Here is a 19,071-nt window from a genome sequence, read left to right as displayed (position 1 = left end):
ACACAAAAACAATAAGTGACCAAAGTCACTTTGTGACTTCTTGGTCCCTTAATAGAGAAAATATATCATAAATTAATACTGAAACCAGATCTAATCATTAATAAGGAAAGTTTATGCATGTACTATGTGTACTATGTAAACTCTTCATTTCCATTTCCCAGCCATTCATTTTTCATTTTTATAATTTGAGGACCCCCCAAATTAATTTGGCGACCCCCAAAGGGGTCACGACCAACAGGTTGAGAACCCCTGCATTAGTGAACATCCAACCTATCACAGAATTAGTTACATCCAGCAGTGTGGTAAATTTCAGATGTGTGGATCATGTGTCATGCATTTCAGACATGCCACGTTGCAGACGAGACCGAGAGCTGCTTTCTTAGAAGTCTTGTGCTAAAACATTTCCTTTGAACTAGGACAGACCTGAATAAATTGTCTGTACATGTGGATGTGGTCGTCTGTGGGTGATGTGATGTATGCACGCCGAGCGCATTGCCGAAAGCCACGTCCAGTTTGTCAGACGGGTTCCTGGAAAGTGATTGGTGTGTGGTTCGAGTCATTACCACAAACACGAGTGTCTCTGATCGCTTTGTCAGGTCCTTCCTATCTTTTCTCACATATGTTATCTTTACCTTGCTTTGTTCCGTTCACTCTGTTCTCTTTTCTTCTTTTCAGCCGTTTCTTTCTTTTGTACTGTTCCTTCTCCACTCTTCTTGTCTACTCCTCTTTATCTCCCCTCACTTTCTATCCTCTTCTCTCCTTTCTCAGAATCTATCATGGGTGTTGGTAATGAACTTGTGACAGATAGGTTAGTGGTTAGTGCCTGGTTAAAATGGTAGGCACATGTCTGCCACAAAGCCAGCGACTCGGTTGTCCCCCACCCCCTCAAGCTATCAGAGTGCGTTGTTGGTAATGGCAGGTTAAATAATGCCATTGACAATGAATGGCTAGCTTTGAGTGTTTGTGTAAACACAAACATTGAGTAAACGCAAACATTGAAGACGAAGGTGAGGACGCAAATTGTGAGTGGCCAGAATGAGATGATGTATGATAAGAGCAGTAGAGCACCCCTCACTTCACACGGGTGTGATTTTTGAGGGGCGCCAGCCCCTCCTATATTCAGCTATAGTGTAGATTTTCATCTTACAATGGAGTAAAAATTGGGTTTGAAGTTACAATGGGTTTGTATAGGAAGGGGGCGGGGCAGCTAAAAAGAACACCAAATATCAAAATATTGAATCAAGCAACAAACTGTCTGGGGTGTTCACATAAGCCTGAGTAGATGTCTAGATGATGAAATGACCAAAAGGTTTTTTTGATAGTGAAATACCCCTTTAAAGTGGTTCATCTCTCTCGTGTTATACTGTTGAAAATATGTTGTGTGTTGTATTAAGTATAAATAAGGTTTTACTGCTCTTTGGCTATAGAATTTATGTCAGTGTTGACAAATGACAGCATAGTAAAAAAGCTTTATTCAGAAACATTACACTTGAATACTTCAACATAAGCAGCAATGTCAAACATCAACACATCCAAATTTTAAAAACATGATTAGAAAAACAAACGTGATTAGAAAAACATCCATACCATATCAACACTGACTTTTCATTCAACCTGGGAACATTTCCCAAGTCACGAGTAGTCCTCAGTGAAACAACTACATGCAGACTGGATTTATTTTCCTGTGGAGACTGCAGAGACATTCACTCCTCCCTCTCACATTATGAGTCTGAAGTGAATTATTCTTCAATAATGAAAACTGTTCTCTTCAAGAGACATTTTTATAGTTTCTCCCTACATTCCTAGGTTGTGTTTAAATGAAAGCGTTATGAAATATAGATGTGGAATTGACAGCCATTCAAAACGTAAAGATTTCTTGTCTCCGAGATTCTGAAAAGAACAGATCTTCAAGCTAACAATGCATCACAGTTAGATTGAAGGACTGCTGTTGTACAATGGAGAATAATTAATTAAGCATAATTCTGCACTTCTGAAAATAGCCCAAGGGAGCAAGGGAAAAATGAAGGTGATTTGAAGTGTTACAAGGTGACAAAGTGATCATGAGAAACAGACTGAGCATCTCACATTTCCAACTGTTTCTAACAGCTCTCATTTTACGTCCTGCCCCTCTCATTTCGTTAAGCATTGTGAAATGACAAACCATGACAAAGTAACTAATGGCACAATACGAATCTCCTCAGATTTCTCTCCACAACAGACGAGGAACAAACCGTGTCCATTTCCCATGAGTTCACTGTAAGTCAAACCTTTTGTGTCGATCGGTCGTCCCTGCATTGCTAAACATTGTCAATCAAGTGCCAGAGAGCTGTTCCTAGCCTCGGGTTCTCATCTCTGCTGCAGCTATGTGTTTTGTCAAAGGCTTCCAACCTCCTTGCTTCATACTGCATCACCCTGGCTGGACAACAACAGCCAAACCACTAAAATATAAACCAACACCATGAAATACCATGTTCTCAGCCTGCAGCTTGCTAAAGCCTGAGTTAGACTTGGTTATGTGCCATGTTGAAAATAACCAAGCTACAAGCTCACACCGAGTTTGTAGATCTGTTATTTTCTGTGCAGACACCGGCGCGCAACTAAGTATAAATCACCCATAACCACTTGAACCCCGGCATCCGATATTCTGGTGCGGGAAGTTGGGAACATTAGCCAAAAATAGCAGATATACAAGCATTGGAAGCTTGTAGATAGTCTTGTTTTGGTGTAGATGGGGAAAAAAAGAGGTCCAAGTAGATAGCCAACTCAACTCTAGAGGGTTTAAGTGGTTAACCCTACCGGTATCTTTCACCTCTGACCGTCTCTTCTCCGTTCAGTTCTCCATCTGAGCCTCCTTTATGGGCTTCTGGGGCAGTACGAATGTAGGCCCCCCATCTCCGCTGTCCTGGCTAGGCGTGGACAAGTACTCCAGCTCGTAGCGTCCGTTCAGGTCGCCCGGTCGAACCTCGCTGGAGGGTTTCTTGTGTTCGCGGATCTGCTGGATCTGGTGGCCTGCATAGGCTGGCTTGGCGGTGAGGGGCCCCACGGGGACATCCATACCTAGGATGTCAGCCACCATGTAGGGTCGCAGCCAACCCACCAGGGGGGTGCTGCCGGGGGTGTAGTGGGTCTGCCGATGGTAGAAGAGAACGCCATCCACCTGATGGAAAAAACACCACAACAACAAAGGAGGAAATAAGTCTGTTATAACATGGGCTTCACGCCACTTGTCAAGGACACCTTTAAGAGACGGTTTGTCAAGATTTCTCAACATCTTCATTACTACAAGAAGAAGATTGTAGTCAAAGTGAAGTAAAATACTTAGGAATAATCTTGGATAAAAACTTAAAATTTGAAAAACAGGTAAAGCATATATGCAAGAAGGTTAAACCAAATCTAAATTGTTTTCGTCATATTAGAAGGGACTTATCAGCTAAAACTGCAAAGCTGTACATGCATGCTATGATTTTCTCACACCTAGCATACAGCATTACAACATGGTCACAATCCTCTCGAACTGTCTTAAAACCAATAACATCAATATACAAACAGGCTATAAAAATCATGGATCAAAAACCGATGAGATGGCACCTCTGTGGTATCTTAGAAAAACACAACCTTTTTACGTTTGAAAATGTTGTGTTTTTTTCTAATATCAAATTGGTTTTTAAATGTTTACATGGTCATGTTTCACCTTTGTTCTCTGGACTGGTAGTTAGACTTCCGAGCTCTGGTAGAGCAACCACACGAGCCTCAACAAGTGGTAACTGTATTGTTCCCAGGTGTAACAACTCATTCGGACAGTCTGCCTTCTCAGTAAAGGGAGCAAACCTATGGAACTCTTTGCCTACGGTTCTAAAACTAGAGACGGATGGTAACGTGTTCCACAGAGGACTCAAACTATGGTTGAAATCAAATCAACTGTGTTCACATAGCACAGCTTGTGAACAGTACCTCAGCTTGTAGCTTGAGGTACTAGAGTGATTATGTTTACTTGTGTATTTGAGATTATGTAATAGGTACTGTAATTTTGCTGTAAATATTATTAGAATGTATATATTTTTTGTATTTGATTGGGTGTTTTTTTAAACTAAATTGTATTTTTTAGAAAAGTCTCCTGTGGACAAGTGGTGAAAATTAGCACATGTGCTAAGACACTGTAAATGATGCATCTACAATTTGTACAACTGTGCAATGAGCAATGCAATTGTTATGTCCATATCAAATAAATAAACATAAACATAAAGTCAGGTAACAATGTGTTTATGGTACAATATGCATGTTATATGCTACATGCAAAGACACTATGGCCCTCATTTATCAATCGAGTGTAAAATCTGGCCCAAATTCGAGTGTAGGATTCGTAGTACACCCACGTCGGGTCGGCATTTACAAAGTGATCGCAGACAGCTGTTTCTTCCTTAATTTCGTTCGGACGTTTATAAATGTGACGGCTGAAATCTATCTGGCACGCCCTATGAAATCAAGCCTCGCCCTCGTTTTTGCGACATGAACAACTGCAGTACGACCTTGGAAACCATAGTTACATGACGAAAAAAGTCAATAAAAAAGTCACCCCCACTCTCATACACACACCAACACACACAGACGCACGCACGCACACGCAACTTGCAAGTCCAACTGGTTTGTTGTCGCCTATCTTAAATAAATAAAGAACGAACACCTGTATGAATTAAATAAAGCTGTAGCTGTAAAGTACCCTGTCTGTTTCTCCTCTCGCCTCGCTTGCCTTGCTGCCCCCCCCCCCCCCCCCCCACACACACACACACACACACACACACGCACATACGGGCCGTGGCCCAGTCAGTTTAGAGCTGGCCCAACTGAGCCTTGTGCATGCAACTTTCTGGTTAGTAAACCACAGCATGCAAGCCGCCTTTGTTTTAAAATGGTTCCCCAAACCGTTCACAGTTCACACTTCTCTATCGGCCGTGGATGCGCCCCCCCCCCCCCCCCATGCTAATTTGCCCAGTCAATCATTTGATCCGCGCTACGCGCCTGCCGTGTGTTGTTAGTTGTAGCCTATATTAAATTATTAAAGTATTTATTCATTTAATATAGCCTACAACAATATATTACTGAACGAAAATCTGAACCTGCATGTGAACAATGAATTAAATAACAAATAGGCGCACACACACGCTGCTGTTTTCCTCCTCTCCTGTCCTGTCTGTCTCTATCACTGTGGTCCGTTCATGACACCGCGACCATGCACGTTCATGACAATCTATTTAGATTACCTCGCTAGTCGCAGTAGTCAACTGACAATTATATAAATGTGCAGCCTAAACCAGCCTCATGTGGCACACTGGCACTGGTGGGCTGGCAGCCTGGCTGGGTGGTTTAGCCTATACCTAACTCCGATGCGGTCAGCGGTCCCCAATTTTGCGCTGGCACGCCGGCACGGCACATTTTGGCATTCGAGCGACGCGTCGGGTATATTAAACGAGGAGGAGATTGCACATAGGCTACTGTAACTCCAGAAAGACATCGGCCTGCTGTAGATTCGGCTACAGTAGGCTACCCATGTTGGGACTCTCCGCAGCTGCAGCGCTGCACTATAGCCTACTCTCCAACGTCCCGTCATGGAAATATCCTCAGCCCAAATCCTCGCATGTATGCGCTCATCATGCAAAACACTGTTTAAATGGCTTACGCATCTAACTTGCAACATTGTTTTTAAATGCGCGATTTTAATTGCTTGCTTGTAAAGTTGGAAATCTCCTACTAATTTCATATGACACAAAGACACATCGTTGATGTATTCCTTAACTTTTTTTTCTTTTTTACATTTAGCCCATATACATACAGTTCTATATAAACATTTTAGGAGTGAATACATATGTTTCGATGCCTGTGACAGCCTCTCAGCTGGTCAAACAATGCTGCTCCGCTGTTCTACGACAGAAAAACAGGTGAGGACAAAGCGTACGACAGCTCCCGACCAGACGTGGTTTTTGTCTTGGCTCAAGTTCAAAATCAAACGTTGGCGCAAATGGTAAATGCCGAAAATTGCGGTAATTTCGGCGTACACCCATATTTTGGCGTACGCACGGTTGATAAATGAGGGCCTATGAACTGGTAGTGTCGGTTTCCCCCTCAGCTCTCCTACTGTCTTTCTAATACCTTAGCTTTCCTACCGCCTGTCACTCCTTCACTGTCAGTTGTCCTGTCTCTCTCTCCCACATTGTCTCCCTGTCAGCTTTCTGTCTCTCCTACACCGTCTCCCTGTCAGCTTTCCTAACGTCTGTCTCTCCTACACTGTCTGTCTCTTACCTACTGTCTGTGTCTCCTACATTATCTCTCTCTTGGCTGTTTTCCCCATTAAGACAACATACACCTGACAGTGGCACATATTCTGTTTCCAATTGAACTGTCTCTCGAGACAGACTGTTGACTTCTGTTCCTCCTTTGAATTTGCAGATGGGTTCTCAGATTGGCTTTCTGTCTCTCCTAAACTGTCTCCCTGTCAGCTATTAAGAAACCATTAAGACATGTGAATCCCTAGACTCCTTCAAAACCACTCTCAAAGAGCTGTACATGTTTTTCCCTTTTTACTTTCTTTAACTGCATATATGATGATTTCCTGTTCATAGAAGTATATATTTGTACGTCTTTAAATGTTCTGATGCATTGAAAATGGGAGGACCCTGATGTAAACAAGTCCTAGTGCCTTTCCTGGTTTCATCCTTGTAGCAATTTTGTATTGACTTGTGCTTTCATTTGAAATGTACCCATTCTACATTCTGTGAATAAAATGTTCATTGATCGATCAATCAATCAAGCTTTCCTACCGTCTGTCTCTCCTACAGTACAATGCCTCCATGTCAGCTTTCCTACTGTCTGTCTCTCCTACACTGTCTCCCTCTCAGCGTACCTACTGTCTGTGTCTCCCTCTCAGCTTACATACCGTCTGTGTCTCCTACACTGTCTCCCTCTCAGCTTACCTACTGTCTGTGTCTCCCTCTCAGCTTACATACCGTCTGTGTCTCCTACACTGTCTCCCTCTCAGCTTACCTACTGTCTGTGTCTCCCTCTCAGCTTACATACCGTCTGTGTCTCCTACACTGTCTCCCTCTCAGCTTACCTACTGTCTGTGTCTCCTACACTGTCTCCCTCTCAGCTTACATACCGTCTGTGTCTCCTACACTGTCTCCCTCTCAGCTTACCTACTGTCTGTGTCTCCCTCTCAGCTTACCTACTGTCTGTCTCCCTCTCAGCTTACCTACTGTCTGTGTCTCCCTCTCAGCTTACATGCTGTCTGTGTCTCCTACACGGTCTCCCTCTCAGCTTAAATACTGTCTGTGTCTCCTACACTATCTGCCTCTCAGCTTACATACTGTCTGTGTCTCCTACACTGTCTCCCTCTCAGCTTACCTACTGTCTGTGTCTCCTACACTGTCTCCCTCTCAGCTTACCTACTGTCTGTGTCTCCTACACGGTCTCCCTCTCAGCTTAAATACTGTCTGTGTCTCCTACACTATCTGCCTCTCAGCTTACATACTGTCTGTGTCTCCTACACTGTCTCCCTCTCAGCTTACCTACTGTCTGTGTCTCCTACACTGTCTCCCTCTCAGCTTACCTACTGTCTGTGTCTACCTCTCAGCTTACATACTGTCTGTGTCTCCCTCTCAGTTTACCTACTGTCTGTCTCCTACAATGTCTCCCTCTCATCTTACCTACTGTCTGTGACTCTGTGTCTCCCTCTCAGCTTACCTACTGTCTGTGTCTCCCTCTCAGCTTACATACTGTCTGTGTCTCCTACACTGTCTCCCTCTCAGCTTACATACTGTCTGTGTCTCCCTCTCAGCTTACATACTGTCTGTGTCTCCCTCTCAGCTTACATACTGTGTGTGTCTCCCTCAGCTTACATACTGTCTGTGTCTCCTACACTGTCTCCCTCTCAGCTTACATACTGTCTGTGTCTCCCTCAGCTTACATACTGTCTGTGTCTCCCTCTCAGCTTACATACTGTCTGTGTCTCCCTCTCATCTTACATACTGTCTGTGTCTCCCTCTCAGCTTACATACTGTCCGTGTTTCCCTCTCAGCTTACATACTGTCTGTGTCTCCTACACTGTCTCCCTCTCAGCTTACATACTGTCTGTGTCTCCCTCTCAGCTTACATACTGTCTGTGTCTCCCTCTCAGCTTACATACTGTCTGTGTCTCCCTCTCAGCTTACATACTGTCTGTGTCTCCCTCTCAGCTTACATAATGTCTGTGTCTCCCTCTCAGCTTACATACTGTCCGTGTCTCCCTCTCAGCTTACATACTGTCTGTCTCCTACACTGTCTCCCTCTCAGCTTACATACTGTCTGTGTCTCCCTCTCAGTTTACATACTGTCTGTGTCTCCTACACTGTCTCCCTCTCAGCTTACATACTGTCTGTGTCTCCCTCTCAGCTTACATACTGTCTGTGTCTCCCTCTCAGCTTACATACTGTCTGTGTCTCCCTCAGCTTACATACTGTCTGTGTCTCCTACACTGTCTCCCTCTCAGCTTACATACTGTCTGTGTCTCCCTCAGCTTACATACTGTCTGTGTCTCCCTCTCAGCTTACATACTGTCTGTGTCTCCCTCTCAGCTTACATACTGTCTGTGTCTCCCTCTCAGCTTACATACTGTCCGTGTTTCCCTCTCAGCTTACATACTGTCTGTGTCTCCTACACTGTCTCCCTCTCAGCTTACATACTGTCTGTGTCTCCCTCTCAGCTTACATACTGTCTGTGTCTCCCTCTCAGCTTACATACTGTCTGTGTCTCCCTCTCAGCTTACATACTGTCTGTGTCTCCCTCTCAGCTTACATAATGTCTGTGTCTCCCTCTCAGCTTACATACTGTCCGTGTCTCCCTCTCAGCTTACATACTGTCTGTGTCTCCTACACTGTCTCCCTCTCAGCTTACATACTGTCTGTGTCTCCCTCTCAGTTTACATACTGTCTGTGTCTCCTACACTGTCTCCCTCTCAGCTTACATACTGTCTGTGTCTCCCTCTCAGCTTACATACGGTCTGTGTCTCCTACACTGTCTCCCTCTTGGCTGTTTGCTCCAATAAGACAACATACCTGACAGTGGCCTATGAAAACAAGGCACATATTCCGTTTCCGATTGAACTGTTCAAGCTGACATTTAAGTGATGATATGAATGGTAGAGAAAGTGGCATGCTTTTCTTACGTTGAAGCTGTAGTCTGTGCTCAAGGCTTTCTGGATGGATTCTGTGGTGCAGTCAGAACTCTGGAGACTGACAAAGCGGAACTGTCCAAAACAAAACAAGTTATCAGTAGAACAGATAGGCATTACACACACACACACGCACGCACGCACGCACGCACGCACGCGCACAACACACACACACACACACACACACACACACACACACACACACACACACACACACACACACACACACACACACACACACACACACACACACACACACACTTACAGGGTTGCGTTTGGCTATCTCCGTCAGGCCCTCTGCCTCCTCGACTTTTGACTGGAGCCAGTAGAACCGGAACTCTGTCTGTTGATGTGAAAATATCAACATGAGCTACAGACCATGAAAACAAGGCAATAAACAGGCACATATGTGCTCCAGACACCACTAGTTGCTACCAAATTAGATAAAAGATTCCAGGAGGATAGATTTATTCCCTTCCATTTCAAAACATTATTTAATTAGAAATGTGTGCTACTTGGAGCACAACCAGGCCAGGTTGGCTACCCACATTTTGGAAGTCAATCATAGCCAACTGGAATGGAATATGAAAAATCGGTCTGGCCTGGCATAGATAATTAATATATTACTGAAGTTCTTTAAGAATGATGCTATATAAAACAGTTACAACCATTACCATAGTAAGTTGTATGTACTCTATAAGTAGTTAGATGCCATAGTCGTTCTCAAAAGGACCCTTTTCCACCGGTTGGTTCCCAATGGGAACTGGTTCAGTTCTTTTTGGTTCTTAGTCCATGAGCCAGAGCTCCAAAATTAATTATGAATTGAGTGTGCACAGCCATACCTATATTAGATTGTTATCACCATGACACTTACCCAATTGATTACTTACACGAAGACAATGATTTATTGTATTACAAATTTAAATATGCAAATGAGGCATTATGTAGGAAAATATGCAAAATAGAAAATATGAAAAAGCTACTACTGTGGAAGGGTTATCATGTATCAATGTACTTGTATTGATCCTATAAACAATTAAATATAGGTCTAGTTTTTCATCGGAGAAAAGAACACAACGGAGACAGCGCCGCAAATAACGACGCAAGGTTGTTTTACACACAAACATAAAATAATAATCATACACTAATATGGGGGGGGAGACAACGGAGACAGTGCTTCTTTCACCTGACAAATATCACCATGTGATAATTTCTTGTTTGTATATAACTTGCAATGTGCGCAAGACTCTTGAAAACTAAAGTATTGCATTGTGGGTTTGAGCTGAAAGGCCCTTTTTGATGTCAATCAATCAAGTCACCTAAATTCAAGTGGCAGATGCCAAAAATGCCTTTTTTATATTTAAATGATATATTTTTAGGGGCATGTCATGTGGTCTACCTGCACAGCCTTTGTGATCTACTGGTAGTAGCTTGGTTTGTACAGCCCCTTAGTAAAGTGCCTTTACACTAAACATGCTTAAAGGCGACATTTGCCTTTGACTATACGTTGCAACATTAAGAAATATTCTACGTATTATTATATTATGTATTGTTAACTGAAATATAAGCTTCATAAAGTGAATTGTGTCCAGTCCAGTGAGTCTTACAGGGCAGTCATACACAGGGTGTCCTCTCCAACACATGACGTCCAGAATGTAATATGTTCTGTCCATCTCACTGAAGATACAGTCCAGGATGGTATAGTCTGTACAGATGGGACACACAGGACAACATCATTCTATTAGAAAACAATAAATACAACAGCAGAATATAATTAATTATTAATAATAATAAAGTATTCTTTTTATTAGGATAGGATTTTATATATTGTCGGTTTCTTTTAATATATTTTTTGCTCATCCCACTCATTCCCGTTTGTTGCTTTTATTTGTAGGTGTTATTCTCTTTTCTTGTTTGTGATGAAAGCTCATTATCACCAAGATATGAGACTTTAAGAGATGTGAACCGAATGTAATGTTATTTCATGACTACTGGTGCAATTAAAGTAATTCTTACTTACTTACAATTATGTACTTAGAATATACTTCATATCACCTTTACTATAAATCTTAACACCCCGAGTCAATGGCCGTGTCCGTTATCATGTTCATGTGGCCCCGCCTACCTTTCCCCATGGCTGAGTTGTGTCGGTTTCCTCCAGGAAGCAGAGATGGGAAGCGGTTCATACAGTACCCACCCTTAGTGTACACTGCCGTTGAGCCCTGGACAACAGGAGGACCACATAACAGGGATGAACGGACCACAGGGACACACAGGATACTGTGACCCACAAATCAATATGACAGCTGACATTTTAAAAAGACTACCAGGCCAGTGAGGTCTACTTGATATTCACCACCGTCTAGTCATCATTAAAAACGCAATCCCTATTATGCTTTGCCATACAACCAATAGTGCAAATAGCCGAAAAGAGCTGTTTTTGGTCAACATTTTTTTTTATGGATTTGTCTTTTTTTGAGGGGACATTATCACCTATAATGACATTCGCAAAATAGGGATGTCAGTTTGGAAGTGGTTTAGTTAATACACATAGTAATTCAATCAGTGTGGTTACAGTTTTGCGAAAGCAGGAAAGATGTCTGCCCCGTAACTTGGAATTCCACTCCCTGTGGAGTTATGAAACAGGAAATGACTGCATCACGCGCGCGCACACACACACTCGCACGCACACACACACATACACACACACACAAACACAGGTGTCGGTCACAAGGGTTCATCCAGAGTTCAGTCAGCGTTCAGTGGTTGAGGAATTCCGTACAACAGGGTTGAGATCTTTGCTGCTTTTGTAAAACTGCAGCCACATTTGTGACTAAATTACAGACTGCGTCATCTGTCATCTGCTAAGATGATGCACACTCACACTGGCATGCCATTCTGAAGGTTTGTCACAGCTCTGATAAATACACTTTTTTCTCTGGTGTAATATCCTTGTTTAGATCAACAATATTTATAAAAGTAATGGCTCGCAATTATTTAAAATAAGAATTTAGCCTTATTATCTGATACAGATATTTGTTTATTTAATTTTTGGTGTTCTTATTTCCCCCTTTTATGCCAGGGAAACTTAATCCTTGATGCAAGTAACATCAACAACTGTTCTGAATGTCAACGAGCGTCAGCTGGTCAGTGACACACACACCTCAGTTGTTGTGACGAGTTAGTATAAAACCGGTCTTGAATATGACATGATGTTTACTGTGATTATGATAAACTTACATTTCATATCATATCATATCTGTTGTGACGAAAAGAGAGCTGAGCCAGAAGGCAAAGCTCTATGTCTACCGAGCAATCTTCGTTCCTACTCTGACCTATGGTCATGAAGTGTGGGTCATGACCGAAAGAATAAGGTCGCGAATACAAGCGGACAAAATGAGTTTTCTTCTACGGGTGGCTGGCATCTCCCTTAGAGATAGGGTAAGAAGTTCAGTCACGCGAGAGAGACTCGGAGTGGAGTCGCTGCTTCTTCGCTTGGAAAAGAGCCAGCTTAGGTGGTTCGGGCATCTGGTTGGGATGCTTCTCTGGCTCCTCCCTAGGGAGGTCCTTAAGGCACGTCCCACTGGGAGGAGACCCCGGGGCAGACCAAGGCACAGTTGGAGGAATCACATCGACTCACTGGCCTAGGAACGCCTCGGGATCCCCCAGGAGGAAGTTACTAATGTTGCTCTGGAGAGGGAAGTCTGGAGCTCTCTGGTGGAGCTGTTGCCCCCGCGACCCGACTACGGATAAGCGGTTGAAGATGGATGGAAACACCATAGAGTAAAAACTACTATAACTTTAACCAGCAAAAAATATCTATATTTTTTGGCCAATACCGATATATCGGTGCTTCCCTATGTCTCTAAAATGAACAAACGTTTCAGTTATCCAGCCTTCGTTGGTAGCGCCACACTGAATGCGACCTATTACTTTTATAAATGTTGTCACAGCTCTGACAACAATTCATATTGCAATATTTCCTCAAAATATTGTGATGGTGATTTGTCCTTCAATACATGTCAGGACCGTCATTACGATATACATTTTTTAAAACATTTTAACAACAACATAAATATTGTATGGGAGTCCCAGGCACAAAATATGTTCTGATGGGGGTCCAAATACATATTCATTTGGGACATTAATTTGTCATGAAAAGGTGGTCCAGGAGAGTGTTGGCCATATACCTTGGAGGCGACAATGAGGGATCGTTTCCCGACAGGACAGACCACCAGCATCCAATCAGAACTCAGGTCTGATGGAACATCTACCAACCACTCTGACAACATCAGCTGGAGAAAAAAACAAACAAATATGACAATGTTTTAATATGTTAAAGCTGCACTAAGTAACGTGTTTGTTTTAATGATGTGATAAATGAGTTACATTACATCTTATTATAGGCTGCTAATTAGAATTGCATAGAATAAATCAATAATGTTATTATAATATGAATAATAAAAAGGTAAAATAAACTCTGGAGAATGGTTTCACACACACACACACACACACACACACACACACACACACACACACACACACACACACACACACACACACACACACACACACACACACACACACACACACACACCCACCCACCCACCCACCCACCACCCACCACCACCACAAAAGGCCTCTGCCCAGGCCAGACTCCATATTGGGCATGCCTAACAAAGAACTCCATATATGGGCATAAAAGGGGACACAGCTGACATCACTTCATAGACCTCCCCAAAAAGGGACTCCATATATGGGCATAAAAGTGACACAGACATAATATCTGGGTGGGGCATTCATTTCCAACTTGCAATGCCTTGCATCGGTCCAAGTAGGCCAGTGCCCAAAAGGTCACCGCTGTAGAGAGCAAGGCAATGAGAGCAAGGCAATCTGTGTTGTGATTCAGTTTCACAGCGCAAACAAACATAATGTAGGGACAAAAAAAGGAAAAAAAGCACACTATCATCCTAAAGACACGTGTGCCCTCTTGTGGACAAGACAGACAATTGAAACAGCCAACAACACAGCTTAATGCACTGTGCTGATTGATCAGCAAATTCAAGTACATCTATAGAGAACCTTCATAGACATACACTAGGTAAAGAAAACATACCGGTACCTGAAACAAGCGTAATTATTGCTTCCACCAAAAATGACCAAACTAGTAATTATCATAGACTCCTTACACGGATGTCTGAATGATGTTGGAAAAACAAGTTCAACACGCACACTCAATAAACCATCATTGGATCAATTAGGTTTATATAGCGAAATTAGCAATTTTGCCAAATGTCTGAAGCTTATTGTTCTATGAGCACACGTTGACAATTAAATTGACTACATATATATAAATTATTATTTTTTTGTCTTCCAACCACTCAAATTCACTTTGATACACATCACACCAGTGACGTAGAGTCTGTGGGGGCCGGGGGACCAGGGCCCCCATGAGGAATTGGACCAGGGATCTCGGCCCCCATGAGGAATTGGACCTGAATATATATATATATATATATATATATATATATATATTCGCCTCGGTTCGTCCCGTTTGTACCGCACCAGGTCGTGCCGCACCCGTTCGCGCAATTCTCGTCTTGCATTGACTTCGTATGTAATCACGCCGCTCTAACCATCCAAGTCTGGCACCTTAACACCTCTTTTTTCCTCACCGTCCAGGGCGGTGGGTGGTGGGGGGTGGACCGTGTTGCCTGTCCCTTGTACACATGCAGATCAGGCATTGAAATGCTAATCTGGGTTCTTGTTTTCACCTGCCAGGTATGGATATGCATGCATACAGTACTGTACTCTGCTTAGGCTACTTGTTCACAATATGAAACCACCACCAGCAAGAACACCGTGGCTGGCAACAGCGATGCCAGCCTGCCGTTGAAACCTTCCACCATCCCAGCGACAGTTCTACAGAACCTGCAGAGGCGGACAGGACTAGCCTGCAATCATGGCATTTAAACATGCTCTTCTGTTTATAATCTAAACACTGTGACACATTTAAAAAGTGTTACAAATAAGTGTTTAGAACCTAAACGCTTGGGTTTAGTGTGAAACGAAAAGAAGCAACAACGTTTTTTCCCCGGGACCGGCATTGGTCAGTGCGTCACACTGAGCAATGCCACAATGACACACTGTTGCTTGCTTCTACTAGTAAAATGATGTACCTTTGCACATAACTGACAGCCTACAGTGGAGGCAAATATACAAGGCACCAACGCAACCTACTTAATGTATGACTTTATGAAGTTTTGGTATAGCACTAGATAAACTGTGAACTTTATTCGTATATTATGCAGTGGATGTACATAACACTCACTTTACTTGAAATGGTTGTTATTTTTGTTTTCCATGGCAACATTTAAACTTACTACTCTATTTTATGTAATGTCACTGAACTTGTTTCCTTTTGTCAGCCTTATTTGTAGTTTTTGTAGTTGTAGTTTTTTGTTTTACATGAAAAAATATATATACAATCTGTTCTTATCCATTTAGACCTGGTGTAATCTATACGTTGTTATACCTTTCATGGCGGGAGCTACCTCTGTATCTCATATAGCAACATAATTTTATTTCTTATTTTTTTAATACAAATTTGAAGGTTTTCGGGAAAACCTTAGGTTAGGTTTTAGAAGACATTTTTAGAATCAGCTTCAAGGCCTAAATGGGTTAATAAAACGTATTTGGAAGAATAATAATAATACAACCCTCACCTGGTTGGCATAATGCTTTGGCAGCTTCCTCTTCTCAACATCCATCCCTTCATCATCCTCCTCCTCGTCGTTCTTCTTCTTCTCCTTGTTCTTCTCCTCCCCCTGCTCCTTCTTGTCCATCCCTTCATCCTCCCCATCGCTGTCTGCTCCTGTCCAGTCCCCATCAGCCAGGTGCCGCGCATGGTTCACATAGTTCAACCGCTTCCTGACATTTACAGAGAATGAGTGACATTTTTCAACAAACTTAATGAAGGATAATTCATTATCATCATCATCGTTATTATGAGACTAAAAAAACAGGGGTGACCGTGCCTTTGCTGCTGCTGCCCCCACGGTCTGGAACAGCCTACCCCTCGGCCATTAGAAGTGCTGTAACCTCGCCCACCAGGCTTTCCACCACCTCGGAGGAAAGCCTGGTCTCTGTTTCATTTCGGTATATGATCCGCTCGGGAGCGGATGATATCGTTACGTCATGTTGTAGTATTGTTTTGTAGTCGACAGACAGGAACAACAAACACGAACTTCCTTTTCCCTCAAACCGGAAGAATAACAATAAAAGCTCTCGTAGCCTGCAGCTTTTATTGAGAAAAATCGGTTTGAGGGAAAAGGAAGTTCGGGTTTGTTGTTCCTGCCTGTCGACTAGTACAAAACAATACTACAACATGACGTAACGATATCATCCGCTCCCGCCCGGATCATATACCGAAATGAAATGGTGCCCAGGCTAGAAGTGCTGAGTCTATTGGGGCTATCTCTCCTCGAGAATAATTTATTTTCTCAGGCTTTTAATGTTGTTTGAAATTGAATCTTTTTAGTTTACCTCGGTTTCATGTTTTTATAGTTTGCTTTGACCGGTCACTAATCACTATGTTGTTGCACAGGCCTTTTCTGTTGCCTTCCATGTACAGCACTTTGGTCAATTTCGGTTGTTGTAAATGTGCTGTATAAATAAAGTTTGATTTGATTACCCTGCCCGCAGCAATGAATGGCATGTTATGTTAATCTAGGGATGGGACGATAATCATGTGAAAAAAACACTCACAATAATCATATTTTAGAGATTTATAATTATCATGAAATTGTCCTTTGTGAAATTGAGTACCTCTTGGCTTAAACCCTCTAGTATATAGTAGATAAAACAGACTTGGAAAGAGTGCATTTGGTGCAGAGATTCTGAGTAGACCTGCTGCTTCTTCGCTTGGAAAGGAGCCAGCAATAGGTTGTTCGGGCATCTAGTAAGGATGCCTCCCTGCACGTCCCACTGGAAGGAGACCCCGGGGCAGACCAAGGACCAGATGGGAGTATTATCTCCAAACTGGCCTTGGAACGCCTTGGGATCCCCCAGGATGAAGTTACTAGTGTTGCTCTGAAGCTCTCTGTTGGAGCTGTTGCCCCCGTGACCCGACTCCGGATAAGCGGTTAAGATGGATGGATAATATTGTTAATCGCAATTATTTTTGCCACTAATCGTGATGTGTAATTTTCATATTGTAAAAAAGGAGAGGAGATCCGCACACCACCCTAAAAGCTCCCAAAATAATCCACCGACAGAACGGACAAAAAAATACAACGTTTTGGGTTTTGGCCTCTGGAGCTTTTTGGGCGGTGTGTGGATCTCTCCGTTCTTGGTTATTTTTTTGGGTCCTGCACCCGTTGCAGTTTGTGGATGTGCGTGCAGCTCTTGACCATTGTAATTTTCATATTGTGTAATGTCCCATCCCTAATTGTAACAGAGATGGACGTGAGTCCAGAACTGGTAGTGTAAAGTGTGCTGCTGACGTTTTCTGCAGGTCAAGGAAGCGGCGGCGCCTCTCGCTCTGCTCCAGAACGCTGTACTTGGTCTTGTACTGGGCCAGACGAGGGTGGGCACAAGACGTACTGTTGGGCTCCCTGGACACAGCGAAGCTGGCCGACAGGGTCTTGGTCAGCTCATCCATGGGGGAGTCTGCAGGACAACACAGCAGATTAATAGAGATGAGGTGAACTGTGAAACTACTACTAACAAAGTACTCTTGTTTGTGGCAGCGGTGGCCGAACGGATAGCGGCGCGGTCTTGATACCGGAAGGTTCCTAGTTCGAATCAGCCGTCCGACACGTTAAAATTACCACCGTTGAAGTGCCCTTGAACAAGGCATTGAACCACTACGATGAAATGTGTTCTATGAGCAGGGCCTGGCTGGAAACAAGTTCTTGAGCTTAGCCCAGATACCCTGGGTAAATATAGATTTCATTTCATTTCATTTCATTTGTATACTCAAATCTATGCCCATGGACAATATAATTAATCCATGTAATTTCCAGAAATTATAAACACACTGATCATGTGATATTACTTTGAACTTTCATTACTTGGCTACTTTTCACTACTCATAACTATTATTATTATTATTATTATTGTCATGTATTTTATCGATTGAAAATCAGAATCGATCAAATACATAGTCTAAATCTGAACTAGGGTTCTGAGGGTTTTTACATAAGATACGGTAGTTTGTCCTTTAACAACCATATTACTTTATATTATTCTTCATGAAACAGCAAGCGACATAAATTAGTTACTAGTCAAGAAGAGTTGGATGCACATTATTGCACACTTTGCTACATCTCTGCTTATGTGGCTAACATGATGTTAGCACAATGCTAAGGTAGTAGTGCAGAGAATAAAAGATAAATCCACGTTTCGAGTCGACCAGACGACGTGGTCATTTTAGATGTTTAGTTTTTACATGCACATGCACCGGCGTGTATAAAACAGAAACCTTCGTTAAATCTTCAGATAAACAGCAGTTTATGATCCAGTTTAATGTTCGCTACCTTGCGTTGTTTGAGCAGAGACTAGCGCGCAGTGACGTCAGGCTGCAGTCATATTTCCCACCACTGTTCTTTCTTTTTTAGTTGGCCGATAAAAAGCGACAGAAGTTAACCCGGGGTTTTGCAGCTGCTGCAGCAGCCCTGCTGCCTGGCTGTTGCATGCATTGCTCAGGGCTTTCGTTTTGATTCACGGAATACTTTATTAACAGAATTAACAGATTGCAAATAGTACAGTGATTATGGTGCTAGGATAACACAAAGGATAACACAAAAAGCCCTGAGGTCCAGTGAGGACTTATTATTTATTTCCATTGTGGTGGTTTTCCTGTGTATTCA

General features: G+C 42.7%; 1 protein-coding gene across 2 annotated transcripts; it reads right to left on the bottom strand.

The window, feature by feature from the left end:
* Positions 1 to 1,449: 1,449 nt before the first annotated feature.
* On the bottom strand, positions 1,450 to 18,877 carry snupn (snurportin 1). Of its 2 annotated transcripts, none has more exons than XM_079500925.1 (9): positions 18,739 to 18,877; positions 17,704 to 17,869; positions 15,925 to 16,129; positions 13,390 to 13,494; positions 11,325 to 11,421; positions 10,807 to 10,904; positions 9,465 to 9,542; positions 9,194 to 9,274; positions 1,450 to 3,157 (listed from the first exon to the last, which is right to left on the bottom strand). In XM_079500925.1, exons 2-9 carry the CDS (start codon positions 17,859 to 17,861, stop codon positions 2,831 to 2,833), a joined length of 1,149 nt encoding a protein of 382 aa, XP_079357051.1. In that variant the 5' UTR covers positions 17,862 to 17,869; positions 18,739 to 18,877; the 3' UTR covers positions 1,450 to 2,830. The 2 variants fall into 2 exon arrangements, with proteins under 2 accessions (XP_079357051.1, XP_079357052.1); XM_079500926.1 differs by having other exon boundaries at positions 18,684 to 18,774.
* Between the last annotated feature and the right edge of the window lie 194 nt (positions 18,878 to 19,071).

Source organism: Electrona antarctica (genome assembly GCF_951216825.1).
Source record: "Electrona antarctica genome assembly, chromosome: 5".
NCBI lineage: Eukaryota > Metazoa > Chordata > Actinopteri > Myctophiformes > Myctophidae > Electrona > Electrona antarctica.
This window is presented reverse-complemented; position numbering and strand designations above follow the sequence as displayed.